Source organism: Micromesistius poutassou, assembly GCF_964030765.1.
Source record: "Micromesistius poutassou genome assembly, chromosome: 9".
NCBI classification, from domain to species: Eukaryota; Metazoa; Chordata; class Actinopteri; order Gadiformes; family Gadidae; genus Micromesistius; species Micromesistius poutassou.
The window spans coordinates 9,338,536-9,353,497 of NC_140279.1; the positions used below are offsets into that span (position 1 = coordinate 9,338,536).

At 46.7% G+C, this 14,962-nt stretch overlaps 1 protein-coding gene across 2 annotated transcripts; it reads right to left on the reverse strand.

Moving 5' to 3' along the window:
- Nucleotides 1-781: 781 nt before the first annotated feature.
- Nucleotides 782-11,072, reverse strand: thop1 (thimet oligopeptidase 1). 2 transcript variants are annotated; one of them, XM_084472433.1, is made up of 14 exons: nt 10,946-11,072; nt 10,334-10,537; nt 9,355-9,503; nt 7,591-7,698; nt 7,247-7,349; nt 5,885-6,042; nt 5,425-5,560; nt 5,173-5,315; nt 4,835-5,058; nt 2,528-2,729; nt 2,230-2,416; nt 1,800-1,928; nt 1,511-1,647; nt 782-1,014 (listed from the first exon to the last, which is right to left on the reverse strand). In XM_084472433.1, exons 1-14 carry the CDS (start codon nt 10,956-10,958, stop codon nt 868-870), a joined length of 2,040 nt encoding a protein of 679 aa, XP_084328559.1. In that variant the 5' UTR covers nt 10,959-11,072; the 3' UTR covers nt 782-867. The 2 variants fall into 2 exon arrangements, with proteins under 2 accessions (XP_084328559.1, XP_084328560.1); XM_084472434.1 differs by having other exon boundaries at nt 10,334-10,534; nt 10,946-10,973.
- Between the last annotated feature and the right edge of the window lie 3,890 nt (nt 11,073-14,962).

Sequence of the window (14,962 nt, forward strand, 5' to 3'; positions counted from 1 at the left end):
GGTGTCTCCTGACAGTGTGTATCTGGTGTCTCCTGATGGTGTGTCTTGTGTCTCCTGACTGTATCTGGTGTCTCCTGACTGTATCTGGTGTCTCCTGATGGTGTGTCTGGTGTCTCCTGACTGTATCTGGTGTCTCCTGATGGTGTGTCTGGTGTCTCCTGACGGTGTGTCTGGTGTCTCCTGATGGTGTGTCTGGTGTCTCCTGACTGTATCTGGTGTCTCCTGACTGTATCTGGTGTCTCCTGACTATCTGGTGTCTCCTGACGGTGTGTATCTGGTGTCTCCTGATGGTGTGTCTGGTGTCTCCTGACTGTATCTGGTGTCTCCTGACTGCATCTGGTGTCTCCTGATGGTGTGTCTGGTGTCTCCTGACTGTATCTGGTGTCTCCTGATGGTGTGTCTGGTGTCTCCTGACTGTATCTGGTGTCTCCTGACTGTATCTGGTGTCTCCTGACGGTGTGTCTGGTGTCTCCTGACTGTATCTGGTGTCTCCTGACTGTATCTGGTGTCTCCTGATGGTGTGTCTGGTGTCTCCTGACGGTGTGTATCTGGTGTCTCCTGATGGTGTGTCTGGTGTCTCCTGACTGTATCTGGTGTCTCCTGATGGTGTGTCTGGTGTCTCCTGACTGTATCTGGTGTCTCCTGATGGTGTGTCTGGTGTCTCCTGACACACAGACAAACTGTCCAAACCAACAAAAGAGCCAGCTGATACATTTGCATAATTATTTTGTTACATTTGTCCAAAAATGTTTAAGACCTTATCACACACATACACACAAAGTTCACTTATTTATTTATTGATATTTTTCACCAAGACATTGTATTTTGTAACAGTGAGTCACTTCCTCCTGAGTGGGCCGTGATTGGTCAGCAGGGGCAGGGGGCGGGGGCTAGCCCTTTACTCAGCAGGAAGGCTTCCGGTTTTGGTTCACGCCCCAAAAACCTCCGGAGCATCTCGGAGGCATCCAATGAGCCGCCAGGCTGCAGAATACATGTCCTGTAGTCCAGACCCACCTAGAAATATAATATTAATATACAGTACAATTAGGGTAGCTGTAGTTTGTTTATTTAATACTTATTACACAGCTCTTCTCAATGCTGTAGAATGCTCCGTTCACTTGCATGGGCCTTTCTTTCCGGCGGTCAATAATTTTTTGATAATTGACCGTTGCTAAGCATATAATGACCGCAGTCAAGGAAAGTGAATTTTTTGCCTCTGATTCACGTTTTTCATATCACTCCGCAAGCCGTGTAATAAGTGGGATAATGTATAGAACGTCACTGATCATTATCGAAAATAAGCCCCTTCAGGGCGAAGCAAGACCCCTCTGCTTCACGTCAGTGTCCTGTTCGCCCTGTCTGGGCTTTTTTTCCCGTTAATGACTGCCTTTCTATACATTATCCCTTATGTTGTGTATATCCATGTATTTAGATCATGTACCTCTAGGTCATGTCTATCTAATCCATAATGTATAGATAATCCATAATGTATTGATCCATGTATCAGTACCTTGGGCTCCATGATGCCCTCCTGTTTGAAGCGGCTGAAGAACATGTCCATGGAGAAGACCTCGCTCCACAGGTAGCCGTAGTACTGGGCGTCGTACCCCCCTGCCAGGTGGCCAAAGGTCGCCGGCATGTTGGTCCCTAGAGGTCACAGGTCAACCACAGGTCAGAGGGCAACTTTAAACATCGTCTACCTGATCACAAACCACAGATGGGTGAGTGAGGGTGAGACAAACAGACAGCAGAGTGAGAGAGCGAGAGAGAGCGAGCGAGCATGAGAGGGTGAGACAGACCTGGCGAGGCGGGGACCCCCAGGATCTCAGAGGACAGGCGGCTGTACTCGTCTGCGGGGTCCAGGCCGGGCCGGGTGTGGAGGGCCTGGTCCACCTTGGCCAGGACGATCTGCCTCAGGTTAAACATACCTGGGGAGCAGTGAGACAGGTGGGAGGAGTGAGACAGTACGATGAGTGAGACAGGTAAGAGAAGTGATATGGTAAGATGGGTGAGACAGGTCAGAGGAGTGAGACATGTCAGAGGAGTGAGACAGTTAAGGAGTGAAACAAGTGGGAGGAGTGAGAGAGGTGGGATAAGTGAGACTGATAATATACATGATATAGGTAAGACGAGTGAAACAGGTAAGAGGAGTGAGATGGGTAAGAGGAGTGAGACATGTAAAATTATTGAGACAGGAGGGAGGAGTGAGACAGGTCAGAGGTGACAAACCGGTGTTGGCGAGGCGGGACTTGATGAGTTTGTCCAATAGGACGTCGGGGATGGGACTCCCTGTCTTGTAGTGACGTGACATCCTCCTCAGAGGCTCCGCCTCCCACACCCAGTTCTCCAGCATCTGGGATGGGGCCTCCACGAAGTCCCTCTCCACGTGTGTCCCGCTGAACATGGCATAGTCCGCCTGCAGGAAGTGACATCACAGCCCGTCAGAGCCACGCCCCTGGGGTTAGTCAGACAGGAAGTGATGTCTCGAGAGGTTCTAGTGAGCACAGAGTAGGGGGGGTTCTGGTACCTGAGCACAGAGCTGGTGCATGACGTGTCCGAACTCGTGGAAGTAGGTCTCCACCTCGTCGTGCTGCAGCAGGCTGGGCCCGGCCGCCGTGGGTTTGCTGAAGTTGGCCACCATGGCCGCCACAGACATCTGGCGCGAGCCGTCGGGGAGCAGGCAGCCAGGCTGCAGCCCAAAGCAGGCAGCGTGGCCGTACTTCCCCTCCCTAGGGAGAGACAGACCAGAGTGTCAGTATCACTCCTTAGCACTACTGGCGGACCAGCGCATCAGTATCACTCCTCAGCACTACTGGAGGACCAGAGTGTCAGTATCACTCCTCAGCACTACTGGAGGACCAGAGTTTCAGTATCACTCCTCAGCACTAGTCTCTACTGGAGGACCAGAGTGTCAGTATCACTCCTCAGCACTACTGGAGGACCAGAATGTCAGTATCACTCCTCAACACTACTGGAGGATAGGGATGTAAATAACTCATAATAATTTTCATGGTCGAATAATCAGTGGGTATGAACAAATAATCGATTATTCGATGTTTCACAGTGACATTCACAGTGCACTGAGAAAGGATGCTCTGCCTCCGATGCGAAAATCAGAGTGTAATTCACAATTAAGAAATAACAACGGTGGGCCTGTTCGTAATTCATTTATATATATTTTGTAAATTTTAATGTAATAATGTAATAATTATCAACCTTAATTTTGGGGGCCCCCCCCCCAGGTAGCCTACTTGGTGCCCTACGCGCTCTGCGTACTCTGCATATGGGGAGTGGTGGCCCTGGGCCTACCTAAAAGACAGCCGCTAGTGCAAACAACTAAATAGCCTTTAGGCCACATGCAGGAACGAAAATAATCGCCCTTTATAATAAAGGAGGATAACAATGAAATTACTTAGCCGAACAACATTTTAACAAAGCAGGTGCAGGCTTGTGGAACGGAAAATTAAGATAGCCTTTCTTACCTTTGGACAGCATATAAAATTGCTCCTAGCTATCAACAGATGCATCAAGAGAGCCAAAAGGCAGTCTCATCAAACCACGTTTTTATTAAGGAAAAACAGCATGTCAACATGTGCTGGGAGGAGACGAGTGCGGAGCCTATTGACCAAAACACCTGCAGCGGAAAAAACCCGCTCAGCAGGGACAGACGTGGCAGGGATAGAGAGGTAAGGATTTGCGATGTGCATGTTAATTCCAAGTTTGCATCCGTAGCCAATTGAGGCCAAATGAAACGGCATGTTTGAATTAAGGATATTGTCTTGGCTGTTCTTTATTTTGGGCCGTGGGTAGGCCTAGGCTACAGCAGGCAAGCTTGACTCGCTTCCAATAACAATATTTTATTTATTTTACAATTCAAAAATTAACAAAACTGTCTTCTAAATTAAGTAAATGATACTGGGAAACGAATAAACCATTATAAGCAACAAGTGAACTTAATAAGCAATCAAAATACTTTTTGCAACCACCGCCTCTTTCCCTTGACGTTTAGTTTTCACCTTAAAAATGCAACAGATGTAATTAAGGCAACCTGGTCTCACAGGAATCCGTGAAATGAGTCGGTCTACGTCCCGTTTACAAGAAATAATGCCCATAAAAGGTTTGAATATTAAGGGCTGCCTAATATTATTTTGAATATTAGGCTATAAAAAAATTGTAATATTCGAATAACGAAGTTCGGAGTCAAAGCCCTAGTCCATACACTGGTAAACAGTGACAGCGTTTGTTATCTCGTTCCACTGCTGTTTTTTTTGTCGTAAGCTTTTAAAATGCCTGCGGAAGCGATGCAGAGACAGCTTCACGCTACCAGCGTCTGTCTCGTACGGTGTGGAATGAGAGCTTGTGAAGGGACGCAGGCGCACTTGCTGCACGGCTGCGTGCTTGCGCAATAGCAGACTGCCTGTACCGTTTCTATACAGTTTATACCGTACACCCCTAGTGTATTGTGTATATTGTTTATCTGTACATAATTAATAATAATAATAAAAACTAATAGTGCTACAGAACCAACATTAGTTCCGTCCGTTAATTCTTGTTTATTTGAATGGGAAAAAATGTTAACGGTCCAAATGTTAAAAATCGACTTTGACCCTTGGGAATGAATAATCAAATATTCTGACCCATCCCTACTGGAGGACCAGAGCATCAGTATCACTCCTCAGCACTAGTCTCTACTTGAGTGTCAGTATCACTCCAGTCCTCGGCACTAGTCTCTACTGGGCCGCTGGACAGAGCAGGTCCTTCTTAAATCACCCTGGTCTGAACGGTAGAACCAGACCTCCACCTGGTCTCACCTGGGGAACAGGCAGACCCTCACCTGGGGAAGAGGTCCAGGTAGAACTGGCCCACCAGGGCGGAGGAGTCGCGGTCGGTGACGGAGTAGAGGGTGACGTCGGGATGCCAGACGGGGGCACCGGCCTCCAGCTGGAAGGAGAGCCCCAGCAGCTCCTGGTAGATGGCCAGCAGGCCCTCCGTCACCACCTCCATCGGGAAGTACTCCTTCAGCTGGTTCTGGTCCACCGCGTAGTGCAGCTCCTCCACCTGCACCACCACAACATGCACTACGTCAGCTCCTCCACCTGCACCACCATGTCATTTAATCTGTGTCTACACAGTTGAGGACCAGACCGAGCCAGACCCCAGTGGCGGGCCGACCTGGGTCATGTAGTAGCGCGTGTCCCAAGGTTGCAGCTGCCCGTCGAAGGCCAGCCCCCTCTTTTCACACTCCTTCTCCTTCAGCTGCAGAAGCACCGCCCGCTCCTCCTCGCCCAGCGGCCTCAGCTTACGGGCCAGGTCCTCTGGAACAAACACACCTCAGATCAGCTTCATCAACACACGGCGGCGGCGGCAGCGGCGGCGGCAGCAGCGGCGGCGGCGGCTCCTGCTCCTCCTCCTCCGGACACCCACCCAAGAAGCTGGCCACCTTCTGCCCGGACTTGGCCATGTTCATCTCCAGCACAAAGTCAGCGTGCGTGCTGAAGCCCAGCAGGGCGCTCTTCTGGCCGCGCAGCGAGACCAGCTGCTTCAGTATGGACGAGTTCTCCTGGAGGACACATAGGAGGTGTGTTGGTGGAGGTGTGAGGGTGGAGGTGTAAGGGTGGAGGTGTGAGGGTGGAGGTGTGTTGGTGGAGGTTGAGGTGTGGTGGTGGAGGTGTGTGGGTGGAGGTGTGGTGGTAGAGGTGTGAGGGTGGAGGTGTGAGGGTGGAGGTGGAGGTGTGGTGGTAGAGGTGTGAGGGTGGAGGTGTGGTGGTAGAGGTGTGAGGATGGAGGTGTGAGGGTGGAGGTGTGGTGGTAGAGGTGTGAGGGTGGAGGTGTGAGGGTGGAGGTGTGAGGGTGGAGGTGTGGTGGTGGAGGTGTGGCGGTTCACCTGCTGACAGCGGGAGTTGAAGGCATTCTCCAGGGCCTTGCGGGTGTCGGGGTTCCAGCACTTCTTCATGGTGGGGAAGTAGTGAGGGTACTTCAGAGAGACCTGCAGCTGGTCGCCCTCCGCCTCCAGAGAGCTCAGGAAGTCCTCTGGGAGACCGCCTGCAACAACACAACTCACACTGAAACAATACTCACACTGAAACACAACCTCAGTCTGACACAACACAACACAACTCACACTGAAACAACACAACCTCAGACTTAAACAGCACAACCTCAGACTGAAACACAACTTCAGACTGAAACAACACAACCTCAGACTGAAACAACACAACCTCAGACTGAAACAACACAACCTCAGACTGGAACAACACAACCTCAGACTGAAACAACACAACCTCAGATTGAAACAACACAACCTCAGACTGAAACAACACAACACAACCTCCGTCCAGAAACACAACCTCAGTCACTGCATGTTGTCATGTACACATCTATGCCGCTTTTCCACCGACAGTACCTGCTCAACTCACCCCGCCTTTTTTTGCGCCAAAGAAAGTACCTGGTACTTTTTTTAGTCTTACCTCCGTCGAGGTTCCAAGTGAGCTGAGCTGGTACTTTTGTGTGACGTAAACAGGCTGCTGGCCACTGATTGGCAAGCGGCTGCAAACGGGAATAATCACGCGAAGTTAAGTTGTGTCCGGCGTAGCTGGAGCCCACAGACCCGCTCCCGAGGGGGACACGGATCAGCGTTTTGCCTTGTGTGTCGCTCCTTTCCCGGGGCTAGAGTTAGGCTGCGCGTGGTTGTGTGTGTCCGGCGTGGCTGGAGTCCACGGACCGGCTCCCAAGGGGGACACGGATCAGCGTTTCGCTGTTTCGTTTTTATGTTGTTCCTTTCCCAGGGCTCGAGTTTCGCCTCCATTAACGTTAGCGTATGACAACAATAGACACACACTCATTGCGTTTTTTTATTTTATTTCCCGTCATAACCTTTCCTGGGAATCAGGAAATAGTCTTGATCAGATTTCCCGGGAATCCCGTCTCCCGGGATTAAACCCTAATGACAACCCGCCCATGTTGAGGAGGTTCTTTTCTACGACCCGCCCACGTTGAAGAGGTACTTTTCTACAACCCGCCCACGTTGAATAGGTACTTTTTTAGATGGAAACACGACATGCCTGGAACCAAACCAAGTCGTGCCACACAAGTCGTGGTGAGTTGAGCTGGTACTGTCGGTGGAAAAGCGGCACTAGAGGTGGAGATGTAAACATCATCAACACATGTAGAGGTGGAGGTGTAGAGGTGGAGGTGTAAACATCATCAACAGATGTGGATGTGGAGGTGGGGAGGTGGAGGTACTCACCGAGCTGCTGGCGGGTGAAGCCCAGGCGGGTGGTGTCCTCGTTCAGGTGTTTGCTGAAGTCGATGCTCAGGTTGCTCAGCTCCTTCTTGATGCTCTTGATCTCCTGCAGAGCAACACAACGTTCACCCCTTCACCACCACCTTCCCCCCTTCACCACCACCTTCCCCCTTCACCACCACATTCACCCCTTCACCACCACATTCACCACTTCACCACCACATTCACCATTCACCCCTTCACCACCACGTTCACTCCATCACCACGTTCACCCCTTTCTAGGTCCTGGACCTCCTCCTGGTCTGAGTGGTCCTAGACCTCCTCCTAGACCTCCTCCTGGTCCGTACCTCCCGGGTCTCCTTGGGCAGGTGAAGGCCGTTCCTCTGGCCCAGTTTGATCAGACGCTCCAGGAACCGTCTGGACTCTGGATCCAAGGTCTCAGCGGCCAGCTTCTTCTGCAGGAGGAGTGTGTTATCTCAGTGTGTAACCTCAGTGTGTCAGAGTGTTATCTCAGTGTGTTACCTCAGTGTTACCTCAGTGTGTCAGTGTGTTACCTCAGTGTGTCAGAGTGTTACCTCAGTGTGTCAGAGTGTTACCTCAGTGTGTCAGTGTGTTACCTCAGTGTGTTACCTCAGTGTGTCAGAGTGTTACCTCAGTGTGTCAGAGTGTTACCTCAGTGTGTAACCTCAGTGTGTCAGAGTGTTACCTCAGTGTGTCAGAGTGTTACCTCAGTGTGTAACCTCAGTGTGTCAGAGTGTTACCTCAGTGTGTCAGAGTGTTACCTCAGTGTGTAACCTCAGTGTGTCAGAGTGTTACCTCAGTGTGTTACCTCAGTGTGTTACCTCAGTGTGTTACCTCAGTGTGTCAGAGTGTTACCTCAGTGTGTCAGAGTGTTACCTCAGTGTGTCAGAGTGTTACCTCAGTGTGTAACCTCAGTGTGTCAGAGTGTTACCTCAGTGTGTAACCTCAGTGTGTCAGAGTGTTACCTCAGTGTGTCAGAGTGTTACCTCAGTGTGTAACCTCAGTGTGTCAGAGTGTTACCTCAGTGTGTCAGAGTGTTACCTCAGTGTGTAACCTCAGTGTGTCAGAGTGTAACCTCAGTGTGTCAGAGTGTTACCTCAGTGTGTTACCTCAGTGTGTCAGAGTGTTATCTCAGTGTGTTACCTCAGTGTTACCTCAGTGTGTCAGTGTGTTACCTCAGTGTGTCAGAGTGTTACCTCAGTGTGTCAGTGTGTTACCTCAGTGTGTTACCTCAGTGTGTCAGAGTGTTACCTCAGTGTGTCAGAGTGTTACCTCAGTGTGTAACCTCAGTGTGTCAGAGTGTTACCTCAGTGTGTCAGAGTGTTACCTCAGTGTGTAACCTCAGTGTGTCAGAGTGTTACCTCAGTGTGTCAGAGTGTTACCTCAGTGTGTTACCTCAGTGTGTTACCTCAGTGTGTTACCTCAGTGTGTCAGAGTGTTACCTCAGTGTGTCAGAGTGTTACCTCAGTGTGTCAGAGTGTTAACTCAGTGTGTAACCTCAGTGTGTCAGAGTGTTACCTCAGTGTGTAACCTCAGTGTGTCAGAGTGTTACCTCAGTGTGTCAGAGTGTTACCTCAGTGTGTAACCTCAGTGTGTCAGAGTGTTACCTCAGTGTGTCAGAGTGTTACCTCAGTGTGTAACCTCAGTGTGTCAGAGTGTAACCTCAGTGTGTCAGAGTGTTACCTCAGTGTGTTACCTCAGTGTGTTACCTCAGTGTGTCAGAGTGTTACCTCAGTGTGTCAGAGTGTTACCTCAGTGTGTTACCTCAGTGTGTCAGAGTGTTACCTCAAGTGTGTTACCTCAGTGTGTCAGTGTTAACTCAGTGTGTTACCTCAGTGTGTCAGAGTGTTACCTCAGTGTGTTACCTCAGTGTGTTACCTCAGTGTGATACCTCAGTGTGTCAGTGTTACCTCAGTGTATTACCTCAGTGTGTCAGAGTGTTACCTCAGTGTGTCAGAGTGTTACCTCAGTGTGTTACCTCAGTGTGTCAGAGTGTTACCTCAGTGTGTTATCTCAGTGTACCAGAGTGTTACCTCAGTGTATCAGAGTGTTACCTCAGTGTGTTACCTCAGTGTGTCAGAGTGTGTTACCTCCAGCGCTACGATCCGGAGGTAGACGTCCTCCCTCATGCTCATCTCCACATCGAACTCCGACAGCTTCTTGTCCGCCTCGGTGCTGGAGGCTCGGACATCCTTACAGGAGGACACATGCTGCAGGAAGTCCAGCATGTTCCTCTGGACTAGAGAGAGGAACCAACACACAGAGGAACGTCAGAGGAACCCTTAGAGAGAGAGGAACCAACACACAGAGGAACCCTGAGAAAGAGGAACCAACACACAGAGGAACCCTTAGAGAGAGAGGAACCAACACACAGGGGAACCCTTAGAGAGAGAGGAACCAACACACAGGGGAACCCTTAGAGAGAGAGGAACCAACACACAGAGGAACGTCAGAGGAACCCTTAGAGAGAGAGGAACCAACACACAGAGGAACATCAGAGGAACCCTTAGAGAGAGAGAGGAACCAACACACAGAGGAACCCTTAGAGAGAGAGAGGAACCAACACACAGAGGAACCCTTAGAGAGAGGAACCAACACACAGAGGAACCCTTATAGAGACGTGTAATATACTACTACATATATGTTCACTAAAACATGTGGACGACAGACACGGACAGACAGACAGGGCCTCCTGAACCATGCTGATAGACAGACAGAGCGTCATGCTAACAGCACGAGGGCTAAAGTGCTGACCAGTCCAGTGCTGCTGCTGAATCAGAGCTTTGTCCCAAACAGCAGGAGATCCGCTCTGACTGCTACAGGACAAAGGACTAGCATGGGTTCACCCTACACAGAGCCATAGAACCATGGGTTCTCACCCTACACAGAGCCAGAGAACCATGGAACCATAGGTTCTCACCCTACACATAACCACAACAACAAACCCTGACGATTCCATATTAGAACAGAGAAGTTGGACGCAGTGTGTGTGTACCTATGTGTGTGTGCGTGCGCGTGCACCTGTGTGTGCGTGCGTGTGTGTGTGTATGTGCATGTGTGTGTGTGTACCTGTGTACTCCGCCTCCACGTCAGCCAGGGCCTTCAGCGTGTTGTCCTGGGTGACGGCCCCCAGCTCCAGCGCCCCCACGCCATCGTACACACGCTTGGTCTGGGAGATCAAGTCTGCGGTCAGGACCAGGATCTGCTCCGGGGTCCGGTTCCACACCAGCCGGTTGGCCCCGCTCCCCCCCCCACTCACCCCCCCACACTCTGCTGGAGAACAACACCGCGGGGGGAGGGGTCAGTGTCATCATCACCCTGTGGCCTCAACTCCGTCTTAAAGCTCATCTCCCAATAAACTCATTACAACTGAACGGCCACAGATAAAGAGGAGATATACCCTCCCCTCCAACACACACACACACACACACACACACACACACACACACACACACAGTTAGTATGAGCCGGACAGCTGGAGGAGGGTTAGCGAAGGATCGGGATGTTCTGCCAAACAATCAATCTACCTATCAAATAGTGCTACCTAGTGGTTTTGCGCATGCGCGTGCCGACCATATTAATCCGTGGTAGAAAACACACTGTGTACCCCTGAAATCGCCAATAAAGACCTAAAGATGCAGCGTTATAGACCAGCTTTAGAGAGAGTCCGGCTCCACTCACCTGTCGGCGCCATGTCGGGTGGATCAAGTATTTCTGGAGATCTAATGACTTATGGTTATTATTATGATGGTAGTGTGGACAACGGTAGCCTCCGGTCAGAAAAACACGCTTCTTCACTCACTTCCGCCTTATCTGACGTCATAAACACGCGACCACACACGCTGAGTCATGGTGCGTTCACATCGCTGGGAATTATGGGGAAAACATTAGGCGTGTTTGTCTGCATTTCAGCACATGCATGCACGAGACTTGAGAACATCCGCCGGAACTAGTCAGAAACACGTCAAGTTCCCACCACGTCAAGTCGGACACAGGTGTATGGCATATGGCAAGCCAACCCTGCCAGAAAGCGACCTCAAAAACTGCGTTTTTTACGCCGTAATGCGCAAAGGATGCGCCGCTTTTTACGACGCAATGAAGTCCTTCACTAGCGCGTAAAAAACGCAGTTTTGGCCATCAAAACGCGCGTAAAATAGGCGCGTTTGCAAAACTCGTTTTGTGATTAGCCTATGTACATAGACATTTATTTACGTAAATTGCGTAAGTTACGTAAATGACGTAAGTTAAATGTACGTAACTTACGCAATTTATGTAAATTTAACTTATGTAAATTGCGTAAGTTACGTGAATTACGTAAGTTAAATTTACGTAAATTACGTGAGTTAAAGTTACGTAAATTGCGTAAGTCATGTAAATTGAGTGAGTTAAAGTTACATAAATTGCGTAAGTTTGTAGCATATTTCAGCCATAATATTCTCCCATAGCCACAGTACCGAGTACTATAACTAATAAGCTGTAACACTTGCGCATAGCCACAAGGGGGCAGCAGCTGATCATACATAGATGAAGGGGGCGGGCTTTTAAAGCCACAGAACACGCCCACCTCTACCTGCCTATTTAACTCGGACTCCGCCATCTTAGAATCAGAATCTCTTGGCGGCGTATCCTAGATGCCAAGCTTAGAGACGCTCCGCGCGTGTTATATACAATCCCACTCCTTTTGTTTCATAGACATAGACAATAGACCAAAACCTTAACCAAATAAAGTGAGTTAAAAGCGATCCTGTCTCGGCGGCCTTTCCTGGACTAAAATATCATAACAAGTTACGTAAGTTAAAGTTACATAAATTGCGTAACTTACACAATTTACGTAGATTTAACTTACTAACTTACTTACAACTTGTAACTTATGTAACTTACGTAAATTACAACTTGTAACTTACGTAACTTACAACTTGGTTGTAAGTTAGAGACCCCGCGCACGCAAGTGTGAAGCTTGTAACTTACTCAATTTACGTAACTTACATCATTTACGTAACTTACCTAAGTTACAAGTTGTAAGTTACCTACAAGTTGTAAGTTACGTAAGCTACATATGTTACGTAAGTTGCAAGTTACAAGTTGTAAGTTACGTAAGTTACATGTTGTAAGTTACATGTTGTATGTTACGTAAGTTACAAGTTGTAAGTTACGTAAGTTACATGTTGTAAGTTACGTAAGTTACAAGTTGTAAGTTACGTATGTTTTACAAGTTGTAAGTTACGTAAGTTACAAGTTGTAAGTTACGTATGTTTTACAAGTTGTAAGTTACGTAAGTTACATAAGTTACATGTTGTAAGTTACATAAGTTACAAGTTGTAAGTTACGTACGTTTTACAAGTTGTAAGTTACAAGTTGTTACAATTGTAAGTTACGTAAGTTACATTAGTTACGTCAGCTACATGTTGTAAGTTATGTAAGTTACAAGTTGTAAGTTACGTACTTACGTAATTTTCGCAATTTATGTAATATACAAGTTACGTAAATTGCGCAACTTACGTAAATTTAACTTACGGAATTTACGTAACTTACGCAATTTACATAACTTGTAACTTACGCAATTTACATAAATTACGCAATTTACTTAACTTTAACTTATGTAATTGACGCAATTTCCATAACTTTTACTTACGCAATTTACGTAACTTTTACGTAACTTACGCAATTTACGTAACTTTAACTTACGCAATTTACGTAACTTACATGATTTATGTAACTTACGTAAGTCACCTAAGTTTCGTAATTGACGTAACTTGTAACAAGTTGTAAGTTACGTAAGTTACGTAATATTTTACTTGTAACTTATATAAATAATATTTTATTTATATAAGTTACAAGTTGTAACTTACAACTTATGTAACTTACGTAACTTACAACTTGTACGTAACTGTTATACTTAAAAGGAGCAAGTAAGTTCCATATTAATTTAGTCTTACGGCCTGTAGCATATAAACAATATAAAGCAACTGTCCCATATTTCTAACTGCATTTGAAATAGCCATTGAGACACAAAAATGGACACTATAGGACAGTGATCATGATTTGCTTCAATATCATAACAACAATGGGTAAGCTTGTAAGCTTAGGCCCTGCAAGTCAGGATGTAGGCTATGAATCTGAATGAATAGTAGGTAATAGGTAGTGGCCTTCTCCAAAATGCACCAGAATACAGGAAATCAAATCTACCAAATTCATTTTTTTGGAATATACTTTGCACTAATATATTATTGTTATTATTATTATTTTAACGCATGGCATAGCCTACTATATTTCATTCATGTTCATTCATGCAGCCCCGAGGAAAACATAGACCCACTAGGGGGTTCCAGGGTTATACTCCGGGGAGTTCAAATTTTTTTTTAATTATTTAAAAATATATATATATATAAAATATATATTTAAAAAAATTATAAATAAAAAAAAAATCATCAAAAAAATTATAAATCAAAAATAAATTTCAAAAAATTGACCTGCGCGCATGTTTTTTTTTGGACCTGCGCGCATGTTTTTTTTAATTAATGAAATAAACGTGAAATATACATACACAGACTAAACTGTTTTTTTATTATTATTATTTTTTTTAACTTCTAAAATTAAGGAAGTTTTTTTTATGATATAATTTTTTTTTACCTGCGCGCATGTTTTTTTTTTTACCTGCGCGTGTTTTTTTTAATTAATGAAATAAACGTGAAATATACATACACAGACTAAACTGTTGTGATATGAAACAACTTTATTTATCTTATAACCAAGTCTCATATAAAAAAGATTAAAACAAAGTCCTCATCTTCAATCATTGGGACTGCTAATCCTGTGTGTACAATGCATTTTGCTCTGGCGTCCTCCTTGTTGTTGTTGTTCTGGGATGCACTAGCTTTATTTGCACTCAGTGGCCCATCCTTGTCGGAGGCCTTCTGTACCTGTGAGGTACAATGGAGGGGGGTCCGATTTTTCTGTCTCTCATCTACTCCCGTCTCTCACTCAAACATACGCGCACACACAGCTCCAAGTTGTCTCTATACTATATTTCTGCTTCTTTCTCCCGTCATAAGAACATTACTGTATGTAACCGTGGCTATCTGTTGCGTGGCTTTTCCACTAAGATAGCTTTCTTTATAAAACATTAGTATTCATTTTTAGTGTTTCTCATGTCACAGAAACCACAGTGAATCCTGTGTTTCTGTGCCCCGCTGTGGTGTCGACAGCACAGAGCTCCGGTACCGTTACAGGACAGCGGTGGTTTCTTTCAGCTTGTATTGTATTTCAATTTTAGCGAAAACACACATAACATTAGCTTGAAAGAAAAAAACTGTTTAAGTATGCTTATCTTTGTGTGAATTTCGGGATGACTCGTCTGCCAATGACTTCAAGTTGTTTGTGTTTTAACCGGTGATTGTTGCGCCAAACTGTTTACAAAGGAACACTTGCTTGCGACGCAGCATGCGACTGCTAGTTGACCTGCCGGGCGGGACGATCAGTACTTCCCCACATAAAGAGCTTAGTTCTGATTGGATCGCTTCCCAAATCGTCCCACTTACATTTTCGTCTCGTTTTTATTCGTTGACGAATGTGTCAAAAGATTTCGTCGTAGTTTTTGTCATCCTAAATTTATTTTTATTTAGTCATCGTCTCGTTTTCGTCAGACTGTAGACCCCCCCCCCCCACCCCCAATGTTTTCTCAATGGATCTCCACGAATC